This window comes from Camelus ferus, chromosome 1, assembly GCF_009834535.1.
Source record: "Camelus ferus isolate YT-003-E chromosome 1, BCGSAC_Cfer_1.0, whole genome shotgun sequence".
NCBI lineage: Eukaryota > Metazoa > Chordata > Mammalia > Artiodactyla > Camelidae > Camelus > Camelus ferus.
The window spans coordinates 50,747,839-50,771,158 of record NC_045696.1 but is presented as its reverse complement, the minus strand read 5'-3'; the positions used below and the strand labels follow the sequence as shown (position 1 = coordinate 50,771,158).

The 23,320-nt window shown below is 50.8% G+C and overlaps 2 protein-coding genes across 2 annotated transcripts in view; one reads left to right on the top strand and one right to left on the bottom strand.

The window, feature by feature from the left end:
- The window catches only part of CFAP44 (cilia and flagella associated protein 44), a 99,287-nt gene extending 93,942 nt beyond the window's left edge, over window positions 1-5,345 (top strand). The window contains 4 exon segments of the mRNA XM_032479202.1: window positions 428-588; window positions 1,754-1,888; window positions 4,797-4,964; window positions 5,089-5,345. Of these exon segments, the coding sequence (XP_032335093.1) occupies window positions 428-588; window positions 1,754-1,888; window positions 4,797-4,964; window positions 5,089-5,094 (470 nt within the window). The 3' untranslated portion in view covers window positions 5,095-5,345.
- Window positions 5,346-8,814: 3,469 nt separating this feature from the next.
- Window positions 8,815-23,320, bottom strand: part of BOC (BOC cell adhesion associated, oncogene regulated) — a 68,860-nt gene continuing 54,354 nt past the window's right edge. The window contains 15 exon segments of the mRNA XM_032479214.1: window positions 8,815-9,507; window positions 10,532-10,725; window positions 11,165-11,241; window positions 11,423-11,658; window positions 12,363-12,584; window positions 14,690-14,812; window positions 15,147-15,252; window positions 15,692-15,873; window positions 16,207-16,413; window positions 16,913-17,023; window positions 17,384-17,486; window positions 17,488-17,544; window positions 20,792-21,099; window positions 22,109-22,381; window positions 22,721-23,014. Coding sequence (XP_032335105.1) covers window positions 9,320-9,507; window positions 10,532-10,725; window positions 11,165-11,241; window positions 11,423-11,658; window positions 12,363-12,584; window positions 14,690-14,812; window positions 15,147-15,252; window positions 15,692-15,873; window positions 16,207-16,413; window positions 16,913-17,023; window positions 17,384-17,486; window positions 17,488-17,544; window positions 20,792-21,099; window positions 22,109-22,381; window positions 22,721-23,014 — 2,681 coding nt within the window. The 3' untranslated portion in view covers window positions 8,815-9,319.

Sequence of the window (23,320 nt, the reverse complement as noted above, 5' to 3'; positions counted from 1 at the left end):
TTCACTTGCAGTAAGATGGAAACCTCTGTTAAGTGCTGTTCTATTCTTAACACAAGATGTCGTAGAGATCAGTAACCAAAGAAATTAAGAACTCAAGAGTCCATAACCCAGCTGGGGCCTATTGATAGTCTGAGGAGAGGCAGATCAGAGTGTCTAAGCCAGTGGGGAAGGATGAGTCCACTGCACGCAGGAATTTGAAGGAATTTCATAGGAATCTGAAGCAGATGAGAAGACAGTAAGTCATGTGCATTTTAAGTAAGAAAATAGTAGGTTTTCTCTGAAAAGTAACAGAGGAAAGACCAGCTGGTAACAAATCTTTCCCATCTTCTTGCAAAAGCTCTTCCCTAGAATGGCATTGGTGTTGGGATTGTTCATTGAACAACAGTGGGAGCTGCTGAGCAACCTGACAGGGACTGTCTTCTTTTAGAAATGGAAGAAACAGTTAGTCAACTAATGATCAGCAAGTTTGGCCGTGTGATAAACCTAGAAGCCCTTCAGACACTTTCTGTGAATATGACACTTGAAGAACTGAAGATTAAAAAACTCCGAAAGGAGCTAGCAAACGCAAAGGAGATGAAGATGTGGGAGGTAAGGATGAGAGGGCAGGTGACCTACTTTGTGTCAGTATGGGTGGAGGCAAGAAGTCCTGGTGAGCTGTAAGTGTTTCCCACGAGGCATCTGTACTGCTGGAGTTGGGTCCATGAGCCTCATGTGGCTCCCCCGTGATCTGAAGCCTGTCTGTTTCCTTACCGTTCACTTAGTTGGAAGGACTTGTCTATCTTGGGATGAAAGCATCAGCACTGAGGTTTGGGGGCCAGGATTCATGTAAATATCATGGCAAAGTGGCATGAAAGATTACAGAAAGACTCCACTTGGAGGTCTACAGCAATGTACAAATGCTCTGATGGTGTCAGGATCCTCAGAGTATAGCAGGTCACTTCTGATTGTATTATTCCACATAGCTTTTGCATGCTGTTTCCATCTGGAAAGTACAACACATCTCTAAGTAATACATTTTATAACAAGGTATATACTGTTTAGCCGGCAGGGTCTTAGAAAATGTTAAATGTCTACGCTGTTCTCGGAACCATAAGATGAGGCAGTGCCCCAGTTACAGCCTGATTTTATAAGCCCACACATCATTATGGCTTCTCCAGTTTTCTGTCTTACTGGCAGGAAGGGAAGGAGGAGAGGTTCCTAGTGCTATCTTATCTTTTCTTATACAAGATTTGCACTATACCAGGAAGACGCAAATTGTTTAAGTGTTCGCATCCATGGGACTTGGTCCCTATCGGAGTTTTGGAGATAACATGTGCAATCTAAAATCATCTGTTGGAGCAATAAGAGAACAAAGGAAAGCCACTGGCAGATGTATGGCCATTCAAGCTGGTCACCTTGAGGATCCTGGAAGGCTAGGGAAAGAACAATATAGTAAAGTTTCCTGCTTAAGGGACCTTTCTCCCTTTTAATTAGCGAATACCAGCACTCTGTACACGTACTAATTTCATGCCTCAACAATGGAGTGATATCTGTGTCTGTCTTATTTTTATCTACTTCCATCCTACTTAATGTTCTTTTCTCTAATCAAACCAGACCCAATGCAGTTGCTTTTGATTGTATTATTGGCTTATTATGTTTCCCTATATGCCTATCACTCCGTTTGCTTGATGGTTTGGATCAAAGCCAGACATGCATTTTTCTCTATTTCCTCTCTCATTCACTTAATCCATTTTGCATCTCCCTGCCCTGGTAGGAAAAGATTGCTCAAATGCGATGGGAATTGATGATGAAGACCAAAGAACACACCAAAAAGCTTCATCAGATGAATGATTTATGTATTGAAAAGAAGCAGCTTGATTCTCAGCTGAATACACTACAGAACCAGCAGGTATGTTCCTTTTCTGCAGACGCTCTGTCAGAATCAAGGACATTCTGTAAAGGTAGTTATTCTCAGGAATATCAAGTGCTGGCTTTTAAACAAGCCTTGATCTTGGAACATTTCTGGCCCACTGGGGTCCCTGAGGACACTGAGCTAGTACTGGTACATTGCAAGGAGCCTGCGCGACTAGCCTTACTGTCCCTCTTGGGTGCCATGAATTTATATACGTACCAATTTTGGGAAGTGCCTTGGGCCCTAGAGAGGTAAGGTTATTTAGGTATAAATAATGAGACCAGCATGCTCCCTGAATTTGGTGTCAAAACATCCAATATCATTTACTTCATTTGCCCTAAAGTGGGCGTCCTGAATTGACACTTGTTACTTTTTTTTATGGCTTTCAACTTGCTCTTATACAGTATTTACCCAGCCTAGCAGAGTGGTACTTAATACATAACATGTGGTGGATAATACCTACTTAACAGAGTTTCACCCCCTAGGGACCTAGCACATTTGTGGCATTTTCTGAACTATATGCCATAATCTTATGGTAGTATCTGCAAAAATGTTGGGTTTCCCCCTCCTCTCACGCTACGAGTTTTCTTTATGTTTCCTTTAGGCGCCTTGGAAATGGTTTAAGTCAGGGGTTCTCAAAACGTGCTCCCCTGAAGAACAGCGTCCGCACCACGGGGGCACTTGTCAGAGATGCAGGCTTGGGCCCCACCCAGACCAACTGAATCGGCAGCTCTGCGGGAGGGGCCGGGCAGTCCACCGAACCTGCCTTCTGGGTGATTCTGCCGCGTGCTGGAGTTGAGATCCCCGGTCTAAGCACAAGTTCAGAAGAAACGATGAATAAGAGGCTTTGGGAGGTTTAGAGTTAGAATGAGATGGGAGAGGAAGTCTAGTCTGAATAGCAAGGGCCCTTGGTTGGTCCACTGAAGCGTTTCTGTGGGAGACGGTGAGCTCCGTGTCCTTCCGCTCCGCCTCCCTGAAGCCCCTGCTCCACTGAGGAATTTTCGAGTGAAGAGTCAAGGCGCTGCTCGTGAAGGCTGCTGCCTTGAAAAGTCTTCACAGAGTGTTTAGTAAAGTCTGTCGACGTGGTGTGCTTTGCTAAGTCCAGATACACTGGAAAGAGTTTGGAGGCAACAGATCAATTGAATGGGAAAAGAAATTAATAGTATGGATCTCTTTACATAGTATGTCTTTACATATATATTTTAACCTGTATCATCTCTTCCCACTGGCTATCTCATTTAATCCTCAAAATAACCACTCTCCACAGCTCAGAGTAGGTGAGTCACGTGCCCATGCTCTCAGGGCTGGAGCTGGGGGAGTTCACTCTTAAACTGAGGTCTGTCTGCCTCCAAAGCTTACGCCACTGCTATTATTCTTATCATAGTCTAGTCACGAATGGGGGTGTAGACGGCAAAGATGAAAGGCCAAGGGCCAAAGACATTTATAAGTAAGAATAGCCAAAGTCTGTTTGGATACGGTGACAAGAATGAGGGAAAATCTAAGGTGACCTCAGAGGGACGGGCATGAACTGGGGTGTGAGTGGGGCATACACGTAGCTGTACGTAACCAAAAGCCCCCGGAGAGTAGCTTAAACAAATCGGGGTTATTTTCCTCACTTCACAGGAAGTCTGCAGGAGATGACGGGCTTTGGCTCAGTGGGCCTGTGATGTCAGGGCCAGGACCTCTGTGATTCTCTCCCTGATTCTTTGGTGTTTCCTCTGGAGTCACAGCTCTGTTCCATGGTCAAATGCCAGCCTCTCGTGTCCCTCATTAAGAAAGCCAGTGCTTTCTACTATGTCTACTTAGCCACTCCAAGCTGGAAGAGAGGCTGGGTAAGGCTAGTGTTTAGCTTTCGTGGCCTCTCAAGTGAAAGTGCGCTGAGAAGAGGCAGAGGCACTGGGCACAGGGAACCCCTGCTTCCTAGGAAGGGCTGCGCAGTAAGGGGGGTGATGGGTGAATTATGGACTTTTGGCTTCAGGTAACCTGGTTCTAATGCTGCTTCCAGCCCTTCGTATTACAGTGACTTGGGCCAGCTCATGAATCTGTCAGCTTCCGTATCTTTACAGCTGGAGTAACACTGCCCTGTTCAGAGCCGTAAGGGTTCTAAGAGCACATGTAAGCACCTGGCACAGAGCTGGAACTAGGTCTTACGTCCCTCCCTTTAACGTGCATTCAGATTTATCGAGCATCCACTTCCGTGACAAGCTCTGGGGCAGGTGCTGGCAGGGTGGTGAGGTCCAGGCATACCCGGCCCTACCTCTCAGGCACAGGATCCAGCAAGACAGACAGACACATCAAACAAGCATTTAGTTTGAACTGTATGAAACTACAACTTTTTTGTCAAATAGTCTAGACTATTTGTAGTTTAGACTACAACAAAATAGTCAAATATCACAAATTTCAAATGATTCCGTCTAATAACTAGTGACGTGGGATGGATGATTTGATAGAACAGAGCGTGGGAAATTCTAACCTAGTCCATGGGGTAAAGCAGGCCTCCCTAAAGTGATGTCCGAAGCATGAGCAGGACTTAGCTGGGCAGGGGAAGACGTCAGATGAGGAAATAAATTTCTATTCTGGAAAACAACATGGGGCTGTATAGGAAAAGGAGGTATCTTGTCTTTTATAATTCTAGCGATGAATCCTGTCGGGTCTGAATGACTGAGAGCTATGTTAATGAATTACCCTCTTACTGGGGACTTGCATTTTCAGAGTTGTTTATTAGCCAAAGGGATATATTTCCAATGGTAGGATTTCAGTGGAGGAACTGAGTGCTTCTTAAAAATAAGAAGTGATGGTTATTTAAATGGACTGTAAGGCAGACACACCTAACAGACTTACTAAGACAGGGAAATCTCCATATTCCAAACGAGGCTTAAAGCAGGGAGGTGTTTTCTCTCAACAGGGCAATGTCTTCCAGAGCCTTCGGAAAGCAGATATTGTGGCAAAAGAGAAGGTCACTGAATTGATCCAAGTCCAGGCAGAAAGGATTTTGGCCTTAAAGGAAGAGATCGCTGTTTTGCGTAAGAAAGGTGGCCTTATCCTCCCACCCATTCATCCTCCGCCAGACAATGTATGAAGCCCTGGGGCCTTTTATTTTGCTTTTATCCTACTGTTTTAAAGTGAACTTATTTAAAAGCTGAAAACCAGATCCAGTCATGTCGTTTTAATAATTTTTCCCCACTTGGTTGTCTTAGAACTGACTGTAGCGCCCAACACCTCCTTGTTATTGAACTGAACCATTTTCCATGTGTTTGGAACCAACTGGATCGAATATGAAGTCTCAGAAGGCTGTACCTCAAATCGCCAGAAAGCGCCTGTAATATATCCTGCTTTAGGAAACTTGTTTTGTAGTTATCTGAATTTTCAGTCTTTGACAAGAAAATCTATCATTCAAAGTAAACCTCCTTTTCTCAATCATTGGATCCTTGGAAAATAAACTTTGAGGTTACCAGGTGTTCTCAAGAGAAAGAGACGAAATATTTTGCCAACCATATCTGGGAGAAAAAGAAATGCAAATTAGAATTTTGACATTGTTAACTTCAGAAAGCCGTTATTCGAGGGCTCAGGCTTCAGGAAATGCAGACCGATAGAGCAGAGCAGTTTGCTTTAGACTGGCAGAAAGAAAAAATAAATCAGCTTCCTGAATCACCTATGGTTTTAGCAATCTCCTCAGCTCCGGGTGGAGCAGAGAAGTGTGTTTTGCAAAATGGTTAAGAAGGAGGCTTTTCTCCAAAGATGTCTGCAGCTCTACCAGTATTCTAAGTATTTCCTGTAGTTTCTCACGTCCTGTGCTGTTTTCTTTCAGGTTCTACTTGAGTCATTTGCTGGTTTTGATATAGATCAGGAACTAGATTCCATCACTCTGAGAGACCGCCTCTAACAGTCACTTTCGATTGTACCTAACATTGTAAACTAATTTGAGAGCATTCTTTTGGCTTGGGGGTAAGTGGTCATTGGATTCATTTAAAAATGATTTCACTGATATTTGAATTCCCGTTGGTAAGAGAACATAGCACTGGCAATTCTGTGCTCTGTGGATCCACTGAACCGAGATGTCCTGAGACTGTCCCAGAATAGGACTTGGTTACTGAGAGGGAAAGGTAAAGGAGGCAGTATTGCACCAGTGTAGAAGGTGACTCAGCAATGTCCAGTCTTCCTAACCTGTGGCTAGTCTGCTCATCTGCCCCCCAAAATTATAGACAGGACTTGGGTTCTTGGTAGGTTGGAATATGTATGTTAGATGGGGCCACTTGGCCCATTGTGTCTCTAAGATCCTTTCGTATTCCTACTTAGGTCTAAACAGCTTATCGTTTGTGCTCATCACCACAGATCTCTGAAGGAGTGGCTTCTCCACTGGAGAGCACCCTTCATCACGTTCTCTGCTGTATGCCCAAGACTGTGTGCCCTTCCAGCATTTAAAAAAAATGTGCTAGTCATAGCTCTGAGTGCTTTACTGATTTATTCCTGCATAAAAAATTACCCCCAAATAACAAGCACTTCTTATCTCACTCAATTTGAGGGTCAGGAATTGGGAGCCGCTTATGGGCTGGGTGTTTCCAGTTCAGGTCTCTCCTGAGGTTGTGGTCCAGCTGTGAGTTGGGGCCGCGGCCATCTGAGGCTTGGCTGGAGCTGGAAGGGCTACTTCCAAACCTACTCACCTGACTGCCAGGAGGCTCCATTCCTCACTGGCTGGCTACTGCCTGGATGAAGTGGGTGGTCGCTGAGGAGAAACTGTCCCCTTGGTTGTGGTGAGAGCTGGGGGAAGTTAAGTTACTGTCCTGGGCCTCATATTATTATCAAATGAGGGATTTGGGTAAGCTCTGAGGCACCTTCCCATTCTAAAATCCTGCGATTCTAATCGCAGCCAGAATGAACTTAGAATTTATGAGAGCCATGTCAGTGAGTCCACATGTCTATCCATGTAAGAGTAAAACCAATCAGCCTAGTGCAATTTGGCAAAAAAATAATAACCCTAAATCACTGAAGTTTACCATCTTAAGGCCTCTGTGCAAGCATGTTTGGGATTTGACAATATAGTTAACTTGTTTTTATTTTGAGTTAGACAAGATGCATAGGTAGCTTTAGTTTCATTTCTACTTGACTCCAGCCTTAGTCCTGAATCTATAAGTATGAGCATCTGAACCTTTGGAAGGTTTAGCTTCAAACTGGAGCACGCCAGGGTGCAGCCTTGGCTGGGGGTGCGTGGAAAGCTGTCCTGTTTCCCTGATCAAACTGTGCTCTTAGAGATGGCAGCCTCACCTTTGAGAGAGGCCAAAAGTCAGTCTAAATTGAGTTCCTTGTGGCTTAATTGTTAATGGTCCTTGGCTATTTTGCACCCTCATCCATAGCATTATCAAATCTCAACTCTGAAAGAAAAAGAAACTGACAGCCCCTTTGTCAGATCTTCACAGGACAAGAGGTTACTCATTCCTGCTGAGTCCGCCTGTCCTGTCTGGCTGCCACGCTTAGAGTGGTCTCCGAGCCCTGAGCTGAACTCTGCACCCCCACCCACTGCTGCCCAACTAGGCCTTACTCTTCCTTCTGATTAACTTATACAGCTGTTACTGACTCAGACTTTTAAAAGAATCTAAAGTAAAAAGTAAAAACTACAATGAAATTGAATATCTAAGCTGTTTCATTTTCTAGGCTAAAATTTAAAGGCCTATGCCCTAACCTATTTTTTCTTTCCTGCAATTGGCTAAGGTAAATATTCACATTTATCTCATTTAACATGCCTTAGAAGTGCTTTTTCTTTCCCAGACTTTTTTTTGAGAGCCAAAAGCATTCAGTGTTATGTAAGGAAGTGTCATAAATATCACTTCCATAAAGTTCAACAAAATTTACTTTATTTTTTAGTGCTTGATGATCCCAGTGGTTGTCAAAGGGAGATTTTTTTTAAAAAGCCAAAGGGCCGGAAGTTGAGTTACAGCCCAGATCTGAGGCCATGAGCCCAGTCGTGCTCCTGGAAGTGACCTCAAGGCCCTCAATGCCAGATTGAAGTCACAGTAACTCGTTTCTTCTCTTCCCTGTTCCACTTCACCTTTCCTATCATTTCCATGTTCCTTACAGTCCTTCATTTCTTAAAATATTTTTAAAATACAGCTTTTCTGAAAATCATGTTCCGATTTAGCTGTTGGATGGAAAAGGATGCAAGACTCCCTTCTGGCCAGCAGAGGGCGCACTTGTCCCAGCCTATCAGAGTCACTCCCGGGGCTGTCCCAGGTAGGACCCTGTTTGTGTAAGTTGTGACTAGAGGCTGAAGCCAGGGTCTGGCACTGACGACTCTGAATGGGATTAAGTGTCTCAATGGCATTTCATCTGTGACTTAACCGGACAGAAGTCTAGAAGATATCTTTCCCTCCGGAAAACAGGTAGTGGGTTAGGGCTTCCACTGCAAGCGTCAGCGTCCATCTAGTTGCACGTCCCCGTACAAAGTTTAAGCCTGTGGTTGGATGGCAGTAAATAAATGTTGACTTTAAACAACTAGTGAGTCAACTCGTCCGGCCATGCTGGTGTATCTCTGGAGAGAAGGGAAGTGAATTTTACTAGGCACCGCATGCTCGTGTGTCGCATAGCACTTAACTAAATGGTATTCTGGAGAAAATATACCCACCTCTATAGAAAAGATTAGTTTCATCCCCTCAGTCTGACCAAAGCTTTACCTCCAAGTCCATCAATAGAACGCAAATCTGCTCCGCGCCTGCTGTCCACCGTCTCCCTCCTGGACCAGCTATCAACGAATCCGCGTTAATAAAAATAACTGACATTCAATATTTAAAAAGACAAAAAATTAGAAACATCTGCTGCCTTTTCCAGCTCTCCTCTCGAGGGATCGTGGAAAACGTCACCAGTGGGTGTTTCTTTAAATCTGCAGACTGAGTCCTAACAGCTAAAAATAATGCTGACTCCTGTGACTCAGCTGAAGGTTACAAGGGAGACTAGACATTTATTTAGACGTTACAGTGTTTATTTGTACAGAGATATGTTGCTGCAGATTACTGATTCTGGAAGACCTGTTAATGCTTATAGGACTATACACATCTTAGACTCACGGGCATCGTCTGAAAAGGCTTCTCGCAGCCCCGGCCTTTTCCTCCCGGTCACTGGTCGGCGTGCCGAGGAGCCTCCCTCCATGGGCGCCTCCGCAGCCCCCGCAGCCTCCCGGGCAGCTGCCGCCTCAGTGGGTGTTGCTCTTTCCCAGGTGACACCTGTTTGGTCGTTGCTTCTTTGTTTTCCCTCTCCTGCCCCAGTGGGCAGGATTCCCTATGTTGCTCCAGAAGTATACAAACACATATACATTTATTTACAAGTGCATAAATATATAAATATGGCTATTATAGAAAAATAAATACCACTTTCTTCTTTGAAAAAAAAACAAAACAAATAACACTATATATATAGTCTTTCTGGGATAGCGGCTTCTGCCTAAATTGTAGGAGGTGGTGTTTCAAAAGCCACGGGCACCGGTGGGCTAGGGGAGAGCCGCCTCCCACGTTCCTGCCCTCCGTAGGCCCCCGCGGGGTGCTGGGGACACCAGTCTCCTCTGCCCGCTGGGCAGGAGTCAGGACTGTCCACCTCTTCAACCGGGACGAGGCCCAAGCAGCACGGCGGCCCTGGGGGGAGAAGTGGGAAACGTCAGAGTCCAGCCTGACCAGGAGCCAGCGCTCAGCACCGCTGGGCCTGCCTCTACCTGTGACGGGAGCTAGTGACGCTGGCCTTGAAGGAGGACAGAGACCTACAACTACAAGGACATTCGACCTGGCGCGGGCCACCTACGTGCTGCCTGCTCATCTCAGCGGTGGGACTGTGACCTTACCCTGTACCTGGGAGCAGATGAAGTCAGCTGAGCCCAGGAACTGCATAAAGAAGTCCTGCTCTGTCCAGGTGGGAAGTCCACCCACTAGTCTACCCTCCTGCCTTCTGGTCATAATCATCCCACTTAGCTCATTCCGCCAGGTGGAGAGAGTCCGATGTAAAGGACACTGGGGTCTGGCTCTACAAGGTGCTTGTCTTGGTATTTTATCTCCCAGAGACAGAGTCTAGGACTTGCATGTGAACTGGCATCCACGCCATGGAGGATCATCAGCTAATTCTGACACAGCCTGAGCCCCAGCCAAGTATCCACGGACTTCTGACAGGTTGGCACAAGACAGTGGGCTGGGGGTGGCGTGTACTGGGCCCCTTGGAGAGAAAGTTCTGTAGAAGCACAGAGCTCTGAAGATGATGTGAGAACTTGGCTTCTCACTGATGGGTGCGACCTCATTCCTTCATGACGAGACAAGACCCAACAAAGCAAGATATTTGGGAGTGATTAGAGAATGCCTCTTGGGGTGATGAGAGGGCAATGGGAATTCACGAATGGCCCTTGAAATGCCGAGACCAAAGGGGCTTCTTACTCTGAAGTGGAGGAGTGCCCTTTCTCTCAGCCTTTGGGGACACAGCTTGCCATGGTGGAATAGGACCCACCTGACATGTCCCTGCAGATCTGCTGGGCCTTTAGCAGGGAAGGAGGTGGCCAGCTCCCTTCCCACCCCCATCTCTGAGATAAAAGCTGTGAATGGCTCCTTACAAGCACCACCTTGAAGGCCTATCATCTTCCCAGCCTGCTCACTTTCCCACCCTGCCCTTGGCGCTGACCTGGGTGAAAAAGAGGGTCCCATGTCGCTTCTAGCCCAGGACTCTGGGGGACACTCCTGACGCCTGGCTGGCCCACGGCTGCAGGCTGCTCCTGGAGGTGGTGGCAGTCCTGGTGGGGCGGGAGCAGCTGGTGCGTTGAGTCATCGGGCAGTGTGTACAAGAAGGTGCCCTCGTCCAGGCTGGATGCGGGACCCCTGTGTGCGTGAGGCCAGATGGAGGGGTGAGGTAGGGGGAAGGGGGCGCCTGTGTCCCCAGCCCTGGCTGCTCCTCTGTCTGAGGGCGGCAGAGCTCAGACAGGGCAGGGACGTCAAGAGGCTTCACACCATCACTCTCACAGGTAATTCTAGCCTGTTTCCATTTGATTCCGTGTGTGTCCTGAATGTATGAGGGTGTGGAGTCAGGTGTGGGGGCCTGTGAGCAACCCCAGCGGTGTCTGGCCCACCAAGTGAGGGAAGGATTTTTGAGCAGAAAAGGCACTGTGACTCAGATGCAACAACCACCCCTCAGGCTAAGCGTCCGGGGGGAGCAGCCTGCGGATGTGGGGATCCCTGAGTGAGGCACAAGTGGCCCCCTCTGGGTGACTGAGGCTGGGGTGGGGCCGCTAGCAAGACAGTGGGTGCTGGGCTCGGGTACCTGGGACTCCGGTGCCCGCGGGGGTCAGGTCCACTGCCGAGAACGGTCTGCCGCAGCACGCTGGCGGGGTCCTCCTGCTGCTCAAAGAGTAACAAAAAGGTCCCATCAGGGGGTCCAGGTGACCTCCCTGTTCACTGCTCAGCAGGCCTGGATGCTGCTGCCTGAATTAGAGGCAGGAAGAGAGGAAGCCCCAAGAGGCAGCCCAGCCCCTCTCCACGGTGGCCCAGACCTGCTCACCACCCACCCCAGCCACGTTACCTGCTGGAGCTCCCCTGGGCAGTGCAGCTGAGACTTCAGGCCCGCGTAGCCCGCGGCAGCCGCAGGGCAGGCCCTGTTCACACGGATGCCGCTGGCAAAGGCCCGCCCACTGGTGCCACTGAGGTAGGGCTGCCCACTGGCTCGGTGGCCGGGGAGCCCTCCCAGTGGTACCATAGTGTACTGGCAGGAGGGGGACAGAAGGGCACTTCGCGGAAAACCCAGATCTGTTGTATGTTCTGGAAGGACAGAAGGATGGAGGTCTGCTCAGGCCAAGGAGGCCTGGGGCAGCTTGAATCTCAGAAAAGTCCTGAGGATGTGAGGTCAAGTGAGGTAGGCAGGGAGCGGACACTACCCTAGGGATGAGGATGTCGTCTCAGGAAATTCCTCCTGTCACCCACTGCTTCCTGACATCTAGACTTTTTTCTGCAGTAGGGAGAGGAGATACAGGACCAGGGTTTGTGAGAACTAAGTGTTAAGTGAACAGTAGGCGCAACATTTAAATGAGGCAAGTTGATAAGATGTGTTGCCATCTGAAGCAGAAATTAGTGGGTAAATCAGATTAACCCAGGATAAGGGGAAAGTTCGAGGCAGCCCCAGAGGTGGGAAGAGACAGGGTCATTTAAAAGTATGAACAAGTGGTCAGAGCATAGCTTCAGACAGTAAAAGAAGCCAGAGGCAGGTGGGTACCGAGTTCCAGGGACGCAGAGGGGACAGACCAAGTCCCCCTTGACCCTTTCCATCTGCCAAGGTCCGTGAGCTAAAGGGAAGGGCCCGTATGGGACTGTTCTGACTCTCCCCAAGTCCTCAGGGGGCCCACCAGGAACCTGAGCTCTGGTGTATGAGAAGCAGGGCACCTGTATCCCACCCTGAGCAGAGGCCTCCCTGGGGGCTGCCCCCCACCCCAGGCTCCTTCCCCTTGGTACTGAGGTCACTCACTCACTTTGCTTAGACCAGGCCCTCCACAAGCAGAAGGGGATGAAGGCGACGATGATGAGGACGAGGGAGCCCAGGACGACCCCGACAATCAGGTAGGGCAGGTCGCTGGAGCGGGCCACCATGGCCCCAGTGCCCACTGGCCGCTCCATGGTTTCAGGGGGCAGTGGCTGAGGTGGGGCCAGAGTTGGGGGTGGGAGTCGCCCAGGCTGACCAGAAAACTTCCGAGCTGCAATTGGGACAAAACTCACTTCAGCATCTATTTCTTTAACATTTCTTTCATAAGAAATAGTAAAAAACAAACAAACAAAAGACCTTGATTTGATTCCACGGGTGTGAAATTGGGTCAAACTTATATAATACAGGGCATTTGTTAGGTGAGTGTGTTGTCCAACCTCAGCATAAAATTGGCATCTCATGTGAAACTGGGCATTGCCGAAGAGATGTGAATCTCACATTTCACAAGGCAACCTGAGAGACTTGTGGGCCAAGACCCAGGGCTCACGCTGGGTCTCCGGGGCGGAAGTGGTATAGAGGGTTTCTAAAAGAAAAGCTGGCGACCTTTTAGAAGAAGATATTTTAAAAGGCATGAAACCAGCAAAAGATGGAATTTCCCCATGAGTTTGCTATTCCTGGGTGTGTTGAGAGGCGTGGAGTCCTAGGTGTGAGCTGGGGTGGCCGAGCAGGGAGACAGCGTGCTGGGTGGGGCTCACGTGGACGGACGGTGGTTGTGAAATGCCAACCAAAGGGGATGGGATGGCAAACTCATCTGGGTCCTGCTGTATCAGGGTGACCTGACACCGTTCACTCCTTGACTTGCTACTACGGTCTTCTGGGTTTCCCACGACCGCTCTGACCATGGCCACTTACATTTCTCTTTCTTGCCCTTTTCTGTCTTCACCTCAGACACCGGGAAGTCCTCCTGGTCCTTCTCAGTCTGCACTCTATTCACTTCCTGTGATTTCAGCCTCCATCTCCATGACTGCCAAATATCCCCACCCAGGCCCTCCTGCCCCCGCCCCCGGCCACAGGAGACCTGCCTTCTCTTGTGGGGCACACTATTTCAGTCTCAGGACTGTTCCCTGAGGTCTCACCTTGTCTTTTCTCATGGACTCTGGTTCTCCTCCGGCCTCCCCATTTCAATAAGTGGCCACACCACCTCTGTGGTGCTTCAAGCTGGAAACTTAAGGTTTACTCTGAACTCCTCTCACTCTCTTGGCCTCAAAGTGCTATCAGTTCTGGTCCTCTCTGCACTTCCCCAGAAGAGACTCAAACCCACACCTTCGCTTTAATTCTCCCCCCTCAGCCCATTCCTGCATGGTCCAGTGAGCTTCCGGACAAGCAAATCCAACAGTGACCCTTTCTCCACCTCTCAGCCCACAGTCTTCAATGACCCGATGCCCTCACATCCCTGGCCTCTTCCCTAAACACCCCCTCTTGTCCTCCCAGGGCCATACTCTCCAACCAGGTGAGCGACCTGCAGGTTTGTCCTGTCCTCTAGGCCTCCCCCTGCATCCAGGCTGAAGATTTAGTCCTTCTGGAAGACCAGGGCAGAGCCTTTGTGAAGTCTCTGTTCTTTGCCCTGGGGACTCTGTGTCACCTGGTACAGGATTTCTGGCTGTGCACGTACCTGCCCCCGGCTTCACTGCACGTGATAGAGGAGTGTGGGAAGTGCATGCAGGAGGGAGAATGTTGCCAGTGATGGGAACGTGGATTGTTTTCTTGTCTCCATTCCTATTCCTTTGGGATCTTCTCCTCCTGATCACATTCTTTGCAATGTACTTTCAGTATTTGCAAAATAGAAATGATATCGATCTACTTGATCACTGTGCAAAAATTAACATTATATGAGTATATATAAACACACATATGAGTATGTTCAGTGTGTTTTACTGCGGGGAAAGGGTCTGGGCTTGTAGTTAGACCACCGGGCCCTGAGCATGCTCCACCGCTAACTGCTGTGTATCATTTCCTGATGCTGAATTTCTTTCCTTTCTCATGGGGTTGTAGTTAAATTAAGTAAGCCAACCAATGGAAGTACCAAAGGGTAAGTGCCCAGTGTAGGAATAAAGTGTTTATAGAAAGTTCCCAACTTAAGAACGGGTTCTAGTCCCTGATTTCATGTATGAGTTAATTCCCAAGCCGTCATGATGGCAACCCATTCATACTTGGGCAAATCAACATAAGGGTTTAAAATGACGAAGTTTGGGGATACATGGAAAATATGGAGTCATCCTGGGGAGGAGATATACCCAGCTCGGCGCACAGAGCAGTGACTCTGCCCTTGTCTGCTGGGAACAGCAAGAGGAGAGCAGAGAACCCAAAGAGAATCACCTTTGGTTTCACAGATCATCACGTTGCTGAACTCGCTCTCCCCGCCTTCGTTGAAGCACTGCATCTTAATGTCGTAGGAGGTCTCCGGCTGCAGGTGGCTGATGGAGTGCCAGTATCTGTCCCCTGGGAAACAGCAAGAGAGGCACGTGTGGGGATCATGCACGGGGTTTGCCTGGCCCCCATCTGCAGCCACACTCAGGGCTGTGTGTCTGAGCTGGTGCCATGGACTAGCACAGGGGGCCATGTGGGGAAGGAGCACTGAAGGACATAGTCCAAGTGCCCACCCACTTCCTGTTGTCCCATCACCATGGGAAGGAAGCACGGGGGCTTATGAACTGGACGACCCCGAGTATGTCATGAAGGAGCCAATGATCTGGGACCCGCCAGCCCGTTTTGTACTTTCACCAACTTCTAGACACACCAGGGCCAACAGAGGAAACTCACAAGTGTTTCTCACCTTCCACCATGTCCTTCTTGTAGTCACTGTCATTGTCGCTGTCTGTGGGCCGGTAATAGATATAAAAGCCATGGATTGGGGTGTTGTTGTTACTTGCTGGAATGTACTATAGGGAAGAAAGAAGAAACAAGTTGCCAGTGGAGCAGGGAAATCATCATGTGAGCAGATCCGCTGGTGGCTGGAATCATACCCCAGCCTAGAGTTTAAAATTCACTAGGGACCCAGACAAACATTTCTGATGACAATCCCCAAGGCCCCCTGGTCAATGCTGAGGAGATCACGCCTTATTTTATTTAGCGTAGCAGTCCCCAACTTTTGGAGACAAGAAACAAACTGCCATTTCTTCAAAGACTGAAGTCCCCTCAACCTGGGTATCGTGAGGGTGAGTCTCTCTGGCCCGAGCCCCAGGTTCCCAGGCACGCAGGTGGAGGAACACTTAAGGGGAAGCAGCTTGGAATGAGTCAGGGAAGAAAGGTGATTCCTTCCTGCCCGCGCTGCGGCTGCCGGCCCCGTCCTCCCACGGCGGTCTGCGCCAGGCCACTCACCATCCACTTGAGCATGATGGTGGTCTCGTTGACGGCGTCAGTGAAGGTGATGTAAGGGCCGGCCACGGGCCGCTCGTACACGCGGCTGCTGTAGCCCGACACCACGTAGGGCCGGGAGGGGGCGCTGGGCTCGCTCTCCCCCAGCATGTTCAGAGCGCGGACTCGGAACTTGTAGGACGTGCCTGGGGAGAGACACGGCCTGACTGCCCCACGGCCCATCCAGGCTCAGGACGTGGAGGGATCTTCTGGGCAGCCCTTGCCCAAAAGCAAGCCCCAGAGGACTCAAGAATCCCACCCTCATCAGAGAGGAGCCACACAGGAGGTGCCTCTAGACCAAGTATGGAGCTAGGGAGAGAGAAGGAAGGGCTTGTGGGACCGAGGTAACTCCACCAAGAGCGGCCAGGGAGCCTGATGGTGAGTGGAGGACAAGCGGAGAGAAGGACCTCCAGGCTCCCATTCTCCTCCAGGTGGCCGGGGCAGCTGGGGACCAGGTAGGACAGTGGCCAGGACCCTACCTTTCTCCAGGCCGGTGATCTCCACCGAGAGCCGGGAGGGCGGGATGGCGCTGGTGGCCAGAATCCAGTCCCCCACTTTCTTTAGCTTCTTGTACTCCACGCGGAAGGACTGGATTGGGAAGCCACCATTCCCACGGGGAATCCAGGTCACATACACTGAAGTCTCAGAGGCCATGGAGATCGTGGGCCTGTCTGGAGCTTCTGGGGCTGGAGGAGACCATACACAAGAGAGGAAGGAAGCAGGAGGAAGGGATGTGGTGAGAAGGTGGGTGTCCTGAGACTGGACCTGGCCTGTTCCTGATCAGGGCCAGCTTCCCCCAGTGCCCTCCGCCCCCCGGTGGCTGCGTCAGGTCTCCCTGGGGCTCCCTGGGTCACTCTCCCCTGGTAGGAGCCCTTGGAGTTAAGACGCCTAAAAGCTATGCTTCTGCAATATCAGTGTGGAGGCCAGGGGCCAGCTCTTCCCCCCTCTACTGCTTTCTGGACCCAGATGGTCAGCAACCCTAGTGTCAAACTCCAGTGTCTTTTCTGAAAAGCTCCTATCCACATCTCATTGTGGCTAACTGGGGAGAGGCCAGACAACACAAGGACTCCTGCACCCACGAACCAAGATCCCATTCAACCTGCAGCAATGAGCCTTCTGAGGCAGTGGACCTGTACCCAGTTCTGACCTCTCATCACCCTGCCCTTGGGTCTGCTGGGGGCTTACGGGACAGGCGGCCATGGTCCAGCTGGCTGCTGCTCTGGGGGCCGGCTCCAGGGTCATCTCTCTGGATCTGCTGCTCCTTGCTGGCTATGATTTCGGGTTTGGGCCGCCGTCCTGGGTGAAATAGGTTGGGGTCAGCACAAGGAGTGTGCATCAGGTCTCCCTTTCCACAGAGTCCCTTCTGCCTGAGGCTCTGCCAAGAGATCTGACAAGACTATGTCAATAATAGAGGACACTGGAAGTGTGGTCATGGAATTGCACCTGGCCCCTGAGTGCAAGAGAGGCAAAGGGATGTCAGGGGGCCAGCTGGTGATTCTGCTGATGGGAGGTGGGACCACAGGGAGGCAGTAGCTGAAAGGAAGGTAAAGTTCAAGGTGAATAGCTGGGGTAAGGCGAGCAGGGCTTCCCACCTGGCCTGACAGGACTGCTCGGGTTCACGGAAACCCCACGCTGGGGGCAACCTGGGACCCTTACCAGTTCGGAAGGTGACCATGGCCGTCTGGCCTTCACCTGCACAGTTGTAAGCTGCCATCTCCACCTCATACAAGCTCCCAGGGTCGAGTCTGGTGAGGGTCAGGCTGGTGCTGGCTGGCTGGGATGCCAGAGATGGTCCATTCGTCAGAGGAGTTTGTGACCTGCTGGTGAAGGCAGCTGGTATAAGGACTGGCATCTTGGCCTGGAGCTAGAAGTGGGTTGTGGTTTGCAAGAAAAGCAGAATTGAGCCTCAGAGGGCAGGAGAAAGGGAGGGAGAATGGGCCAGGGTTGGGGCAGGGGTGGCCCAACAGAAGGAGACTGGTCCTGCTGGCCCTGGGACACCCATCCTCGCTGGGACAGTACATTCAGGCTCCCTCATCCCTCATCTAATGATCTCATCAAAGACAACTCGGTGGGGAGAGTCAAAGGGCCCAAGTGATACTGCTGGGAGTTTCTCCAAAGACCCTCTGTTTTTCTAAAAACCTCCCTATTTAATTTTCTTTCTCCTTGATCTATTTAAACCAAACATTCTAATGAGATGATGGTGAAAATGATGAAAGTAGCAGCACCAGGAGAAGCAGCCCCATCTGCTGAGTGCTGATTATGTGCCAGGCACACACTAAGCACTTTATATGCACCATAAAGTGCTACCATGGCAATAGCCCAAGAGATGGGAGTTAATATTGTTCCTGCCTCGTAAGTGGGGAGACTGAGGCTTACAGAGATGAGTGATTTGCCTAAGACCACACTGCTAGTGAGCACAGAAACCCTGACTTGACTCCAGAGAGCGAGTTCGTAATCATAACCTACCCTGGAAAGAGAGCCTGGGAGCCAAAAAATCCTGGGTTCAAATCTGGGCTGTCTCTCCTACCACACACAGGTTACCAGCTGTGTGACCCTGAGCAAGGTTCCTAATCCTTCTGATCCCTTAAGCTCTCTATTTCTAAAATGAAGCAAAGAAAATCTCTCAGGTCATCCTGAAGATTAAATCTGATGATTTACGTGATGTGTTGAGCATTGAACCTGCACACAGTAGGTTCCCAACAAGCGCCTGGCCCCTCCCCTAACCCCCCATCCTCTACGCAGTGAGGATTTCAACTCTCCTTTTTCTGTTCCTGCCCTCAGGCCTCACTTAGAACTTAAAAACCATGGATTAATTCGTAATTATCACAGATTAATCTTTTTAAGGCTTCAAATTCTTAGCTCTTTTTAAAGAAAAAACAAAGGAGCTCCAGGCTCCTGGACAGGCGCTGCTGAGAGGCTGCTTCACCTCACCCACCCCGCCTTTCAGGACAGAGACTCCACTGCCAGCTGTGCACATCTCAGAGAGCCTGCTGGGGCCTGAAGCTGCGGTTTGCTGAAGGAATTAAACAGCTGTAGGAAAAGCTCTTATCTCCACGCCGAATATTCCAAAGTAGAACAAAACCCACTATTCAAGGGACAGGGATGGTCTGGACTCATTAATGTCAGGCTTCCAGGATTTGTTCCAAAGGGAAAAAGTTTTTACAAACTGAGAATCCCCAGCGGTGCTGGAAACCCAAACACAGTAGCCCAGGATCTGTAGATACACCAGGAAATGAAAACTGGCTTCATGCATGTGAAAAAGTGAAAATGAGCTGAATGACTCCCAGGCTCCAGCAGGAGAGGGGGGATGAAAAAATACAAGCCCAAGCCTGATTTTTCTTTCAGAATCCTTTCTTGTGTGATGATCTTTAGTTCTTCAAGAAAGAAACTGCTTTCAAGGCCGAGTCCACCCAACAGCTCCCAGTGCCCCACAGGCCACAGCGTAACAGAAGCCAGGCCCAGCGGGGGGCGCTGTCCTCTCACTTCCCTTGGGCCCCTGCTGTCTCGGCCTCCCAGCACCGGTCTCCCTTCCCCTGGGCTCAGAAATGAAAATAAGAAATGGAATGGTAATTAGTCACTGTCACGCACACCGAGGGGGAGAACGCGGCCTCAGCCCGGTGTTTCCGGATTGCCTCACGTGGCCTTTGCCAGCCGGCCTCTCAGTGAGCTGGTTTCACGTCCACCTACTGGCCCGAAAAATATTCTCCTTGCTCTCACGCTGGTTCTTGTCTCCTGGGGACCATGAGCATTTGGCCTGCCCTGATCTTTGTCCACAGCTCTGTGACGGTGGGGTCCAGTTACACGGGGAAATGAGGGTTAGGACCAGCCCTGCCCCATAACCTGGGCTGAACAATGCTGCTTTCTGTTACAAACTCACCCACCCACTTTGCTGGCTGCCTGTGAACAGGCTAGCAGGCTGAGAGTTAATGAGAAACGGCCCCTCCCGACCCCTACCTAGGAGGCAACTTTGCCAAAGGTGCCCCCGAGGACTTGTCCCGACCCGAGGTCTCCGAGCAGAGCACGTAACGGGCAGGAAGAGACCGTGGGGGCCGGCGGGCCCAGGGCCAGAGCATGGCTTCTGCACAGCCAGCGCTTTCCACCCGGCAGGGCTGGTGGTGGTGTTTTTGGAGGGGAGAGGAAAGCTGATAAATACTTTTAGTTCCACATTCATATATTTTCCATGTTTTCTACCAAGTGCACATAGCAGTTTCATAAACCACAAATAATAAATGCATAATAAAGCCTAGCACTTATGACACATTATTACTTATCAAATACGATTTTTAAAAATCCACTTAATAATTTTCTACTGTTTTATGCCTTAGAAAGAAAACAGCCTGCACCTGGGATGAACAGAAATGTTTTCAAGGATATTTTCTTAAAGGGAATTTAATGGGTAACAGCAGGTGAGAGCCTGGCCTTGAATGAGGGTGGCAGCCTGGGGGCCCCGTTCTGCTCACAGGGCGCAGTGTCCAAGAGATGGGCTGGCCCAGCTCTGTCCCTGCATCCTGTCAGAGCCAGACTCCCTCCCTGACAGCTCCCAAAACAACCACCTGGACAGACTTCCTTCTGTCAACGAGAAATAGCTGAGGTCTGAACAACATGATGTGCTTTTAGCTCAAATGCCTGCTTGTCAAACCTGAGCCATGAGGAATCCTGAGAACTGAGTGGGTATTTTGTGGCCCTCAGCGAAAACACTTGTTCACAAATATTAGTTTTCCTGGCTCCTGAGCTAGCTTGCCACACCAGAGTTCCTGCAGGTATGTACCCAGCACAGCTTACTTAGGTTAAAAAACGAAACAAAACAACAGCCCCAGCAAATGGCAGAGGGAAGAGGGGAGGATGGGGGATGGTTAACAGGGAGCCTGTACGCTCCTCGGGATGGGAAGCTGGTGCACAGGGCTCAGACCCAAAGCTTCCTGCAAGGTGGAAAAAAGTACACTGGAGGGCAGAGAAGGTCATGGTCAGCAGTGGGGACAACTGTCCAGGCTTCAGGAGCTGTAGGGGAGACGGCCAGCAGGCAGAGAGCCCCTGGCCTCACCGAGAGCTCAGCACGCTCCGTACCTTGCGGTGTTTCACCACATAGTAGAGGATGGGCGCCCGGCTGCCGCCCTCATGCCGGGGCCGCCACACCAGCTCATATGAGTCAGTCTTGGAGGTGCGGGGCGAGCTGAGGATGACGGGCGCCTCGGCTGGAGCCACCTGCCCCTGCTCTCCGGGGCACTGTGTGGAAGCCGGCTGCACCAACACCGGGGGCCTCAGGGGCCCCGGGTGGCCCTTCAGCATCTGGTCAGGGCTTCCAGGTCTGGAGGGCGGCGTGCGAGGTGTGGTGGTGTCTGGCTGAGCATCCCGCCATGGCCTCAGGGTGGTGCCTGGAGGACCGAGCAGGAAGGAGAAGGTGAGGAAGAGCACCTGCTGAGCTGTTGCCCCACCGGAGAAAACTGAGATGTCAGAGGGATGAGCTCTCAGCGCAGGGCCTGAGGTGACCACCAGCCTGCCTGACACACAGCCAGGCTCTGTGGGAGGAGAGGGCTGTGCCCCTGCCCAGCCAGGAGGGAAAGGCAGCCTGACGCCCCACCCCTACCCCAGGCTTCCTGCGTCCACACCTGGTATGTCTTGAGTGAACTACCTCAACTTGCTCCCGAGGTGCAGGAACCCCGTCCCTCTTTCTCACGTCCATGCAGAGATGGGGACATGTCCCTTCACTGTGGGATCAACACCCTGGCACAGTGTGGGCCGCTTCCTGTGGAACTGTGGGGACCTGGAGACCTGAGCTATGAAAGTGCATCTTGAGACTCTGAGAGGCAGGAGGGGCAACACTTCCTTCAGGAAGCGTCCACAGACTCTGCCAACACTAGCTGCTTCTACCTGAGCTCCTGCACCACAGGAGGTGGGCACCTGGTAGCTGACTCAGCATTTTATTACTCCTGTTGTCTTCTTCCACATCCTGCCTAAGAAGGGCCTTGAGGGTAGGGTCTTGGTTATGTTTCTCTGCACCCCCAACACTGCCTAGCCCTGTGCTGAGCCAACAGCAACTGCTTAATTGCCTGACTGAATCGTCAACTGAAATCAATCAAGCTGAGAAAGACAGACTTGCTTTTCCTGGTGCTAGACCAGTGGTTATCAAACTGGGTTCCATGGAACCCTAGAACCCTACAGATTCTGCAAGCTAATTAAAAAGTTTAAAAAAATTACAACAGTGAAATGGGTCATTTTCATTACTGAAAGTTAACACTTCTGACTTACTAGTTAATGTAGATTTGAACTTACAACTAAGAGTCACTTTTATTCACTTTATACACTAGATAAGTTGGATTTCATTTGAAAAAAAGGGTTCTGTAAATGTTCACTCAGAATCTCAGACCCTTGGGCTGCACTCACCTGGCCTGGTGGTCCTCAGCTGGACCACGGCGTGGGCACTCCCAACCTCATTCTCAGCCATGCACTGGTAGACGCCTTCGTCCTCAGGCCCCATGCTGACCACCCGCAGGGCCCGACGGGACAGTCGGAGGCGCTGGCTGGAGGTGAGGGGCACAGCGTTCCTCAGCCACAGCACGGTCGGAGGGGGGTTCCCGCGCACCTCACAGGTGAGCTTGGCGCTCTGGCCCCACGGGATGACCAGCTGGGACAGCTCCATGGTGACCTCAGGGGGTTCTGACAGGAAATCAGAGCAACGGTGAGAAAGGCTGAGTCCTTCTGTCCAGGCCCAGACAGGCTGGGGAGGGGACTGCTGGCAAGAGACTCTCTCTCCTTCTCTGTGGTTGTTGGTAGAGGAGAGGAAAGGTCCCATGTCTCCTCCATCAGAGTCCTCACAGGGAAGGGCTGCCAGGCAGGTACTCCCTAGTCCCTGGGATCCAAGGCCTCCCACCCTCTCAGAACACCTCCATCACTCACTCGGCGCGTGACCCTGTCTGAGCTTCAGCTTAATGCCTCTAGAAAGGCCATGCAGATAAGAGAAGGCAGAAGAGAAGAAGGTCTGCAGGAGACACTCACCAAACACTTGGACGTTGTAGAGGATGACCGCAGCCCCAGGCTCCCCGACCCCGTTGTCTGCCATGCAGCGATAGGTCCCCGAGTCCTCCTCGCTGGTGGTGTCGATGAGGAGGTTGCTCAGCAGGAAGCGTGTCTTGTTGTAGCTGGCGACACTGGACCCATCCTTGGCCCAGGTGACCCTCGGGGGTGGGATCCCACTGGCCACACACTCCAGGATGAGACTCTGGCCTTTGGTGACAACGATGGTCTGGGCCTCGGGGGGGTAGATGATGCGGGCAGCCTCAGCAGTGGAGCCTGGAGGGGCAAGGAGAAGCAGCACAGCGTGTGGGACCAGGCCGGGGTGCAAGGGACCCCCTCCAGCCTGCTTCAGGCGGCCCAGCCCCAGGAGGCGGCCCAGAGAGCCTGCGTTTGGACTCAAACAGGCCTCCAGGGGCTTACGACCTATGTCAAGTGGGCAAGTTACTAATTCCCTTGGGCCTTGGTTTTCTTATGGGTAACAAGGTCGTCCTGCAGAGAGCTGTCACGGGGAAGGAACGAGACAGGGGTGAAGCAGCATCATCGACACGACATGTGCATGGTTAACTATGTGTTTTGACAAAG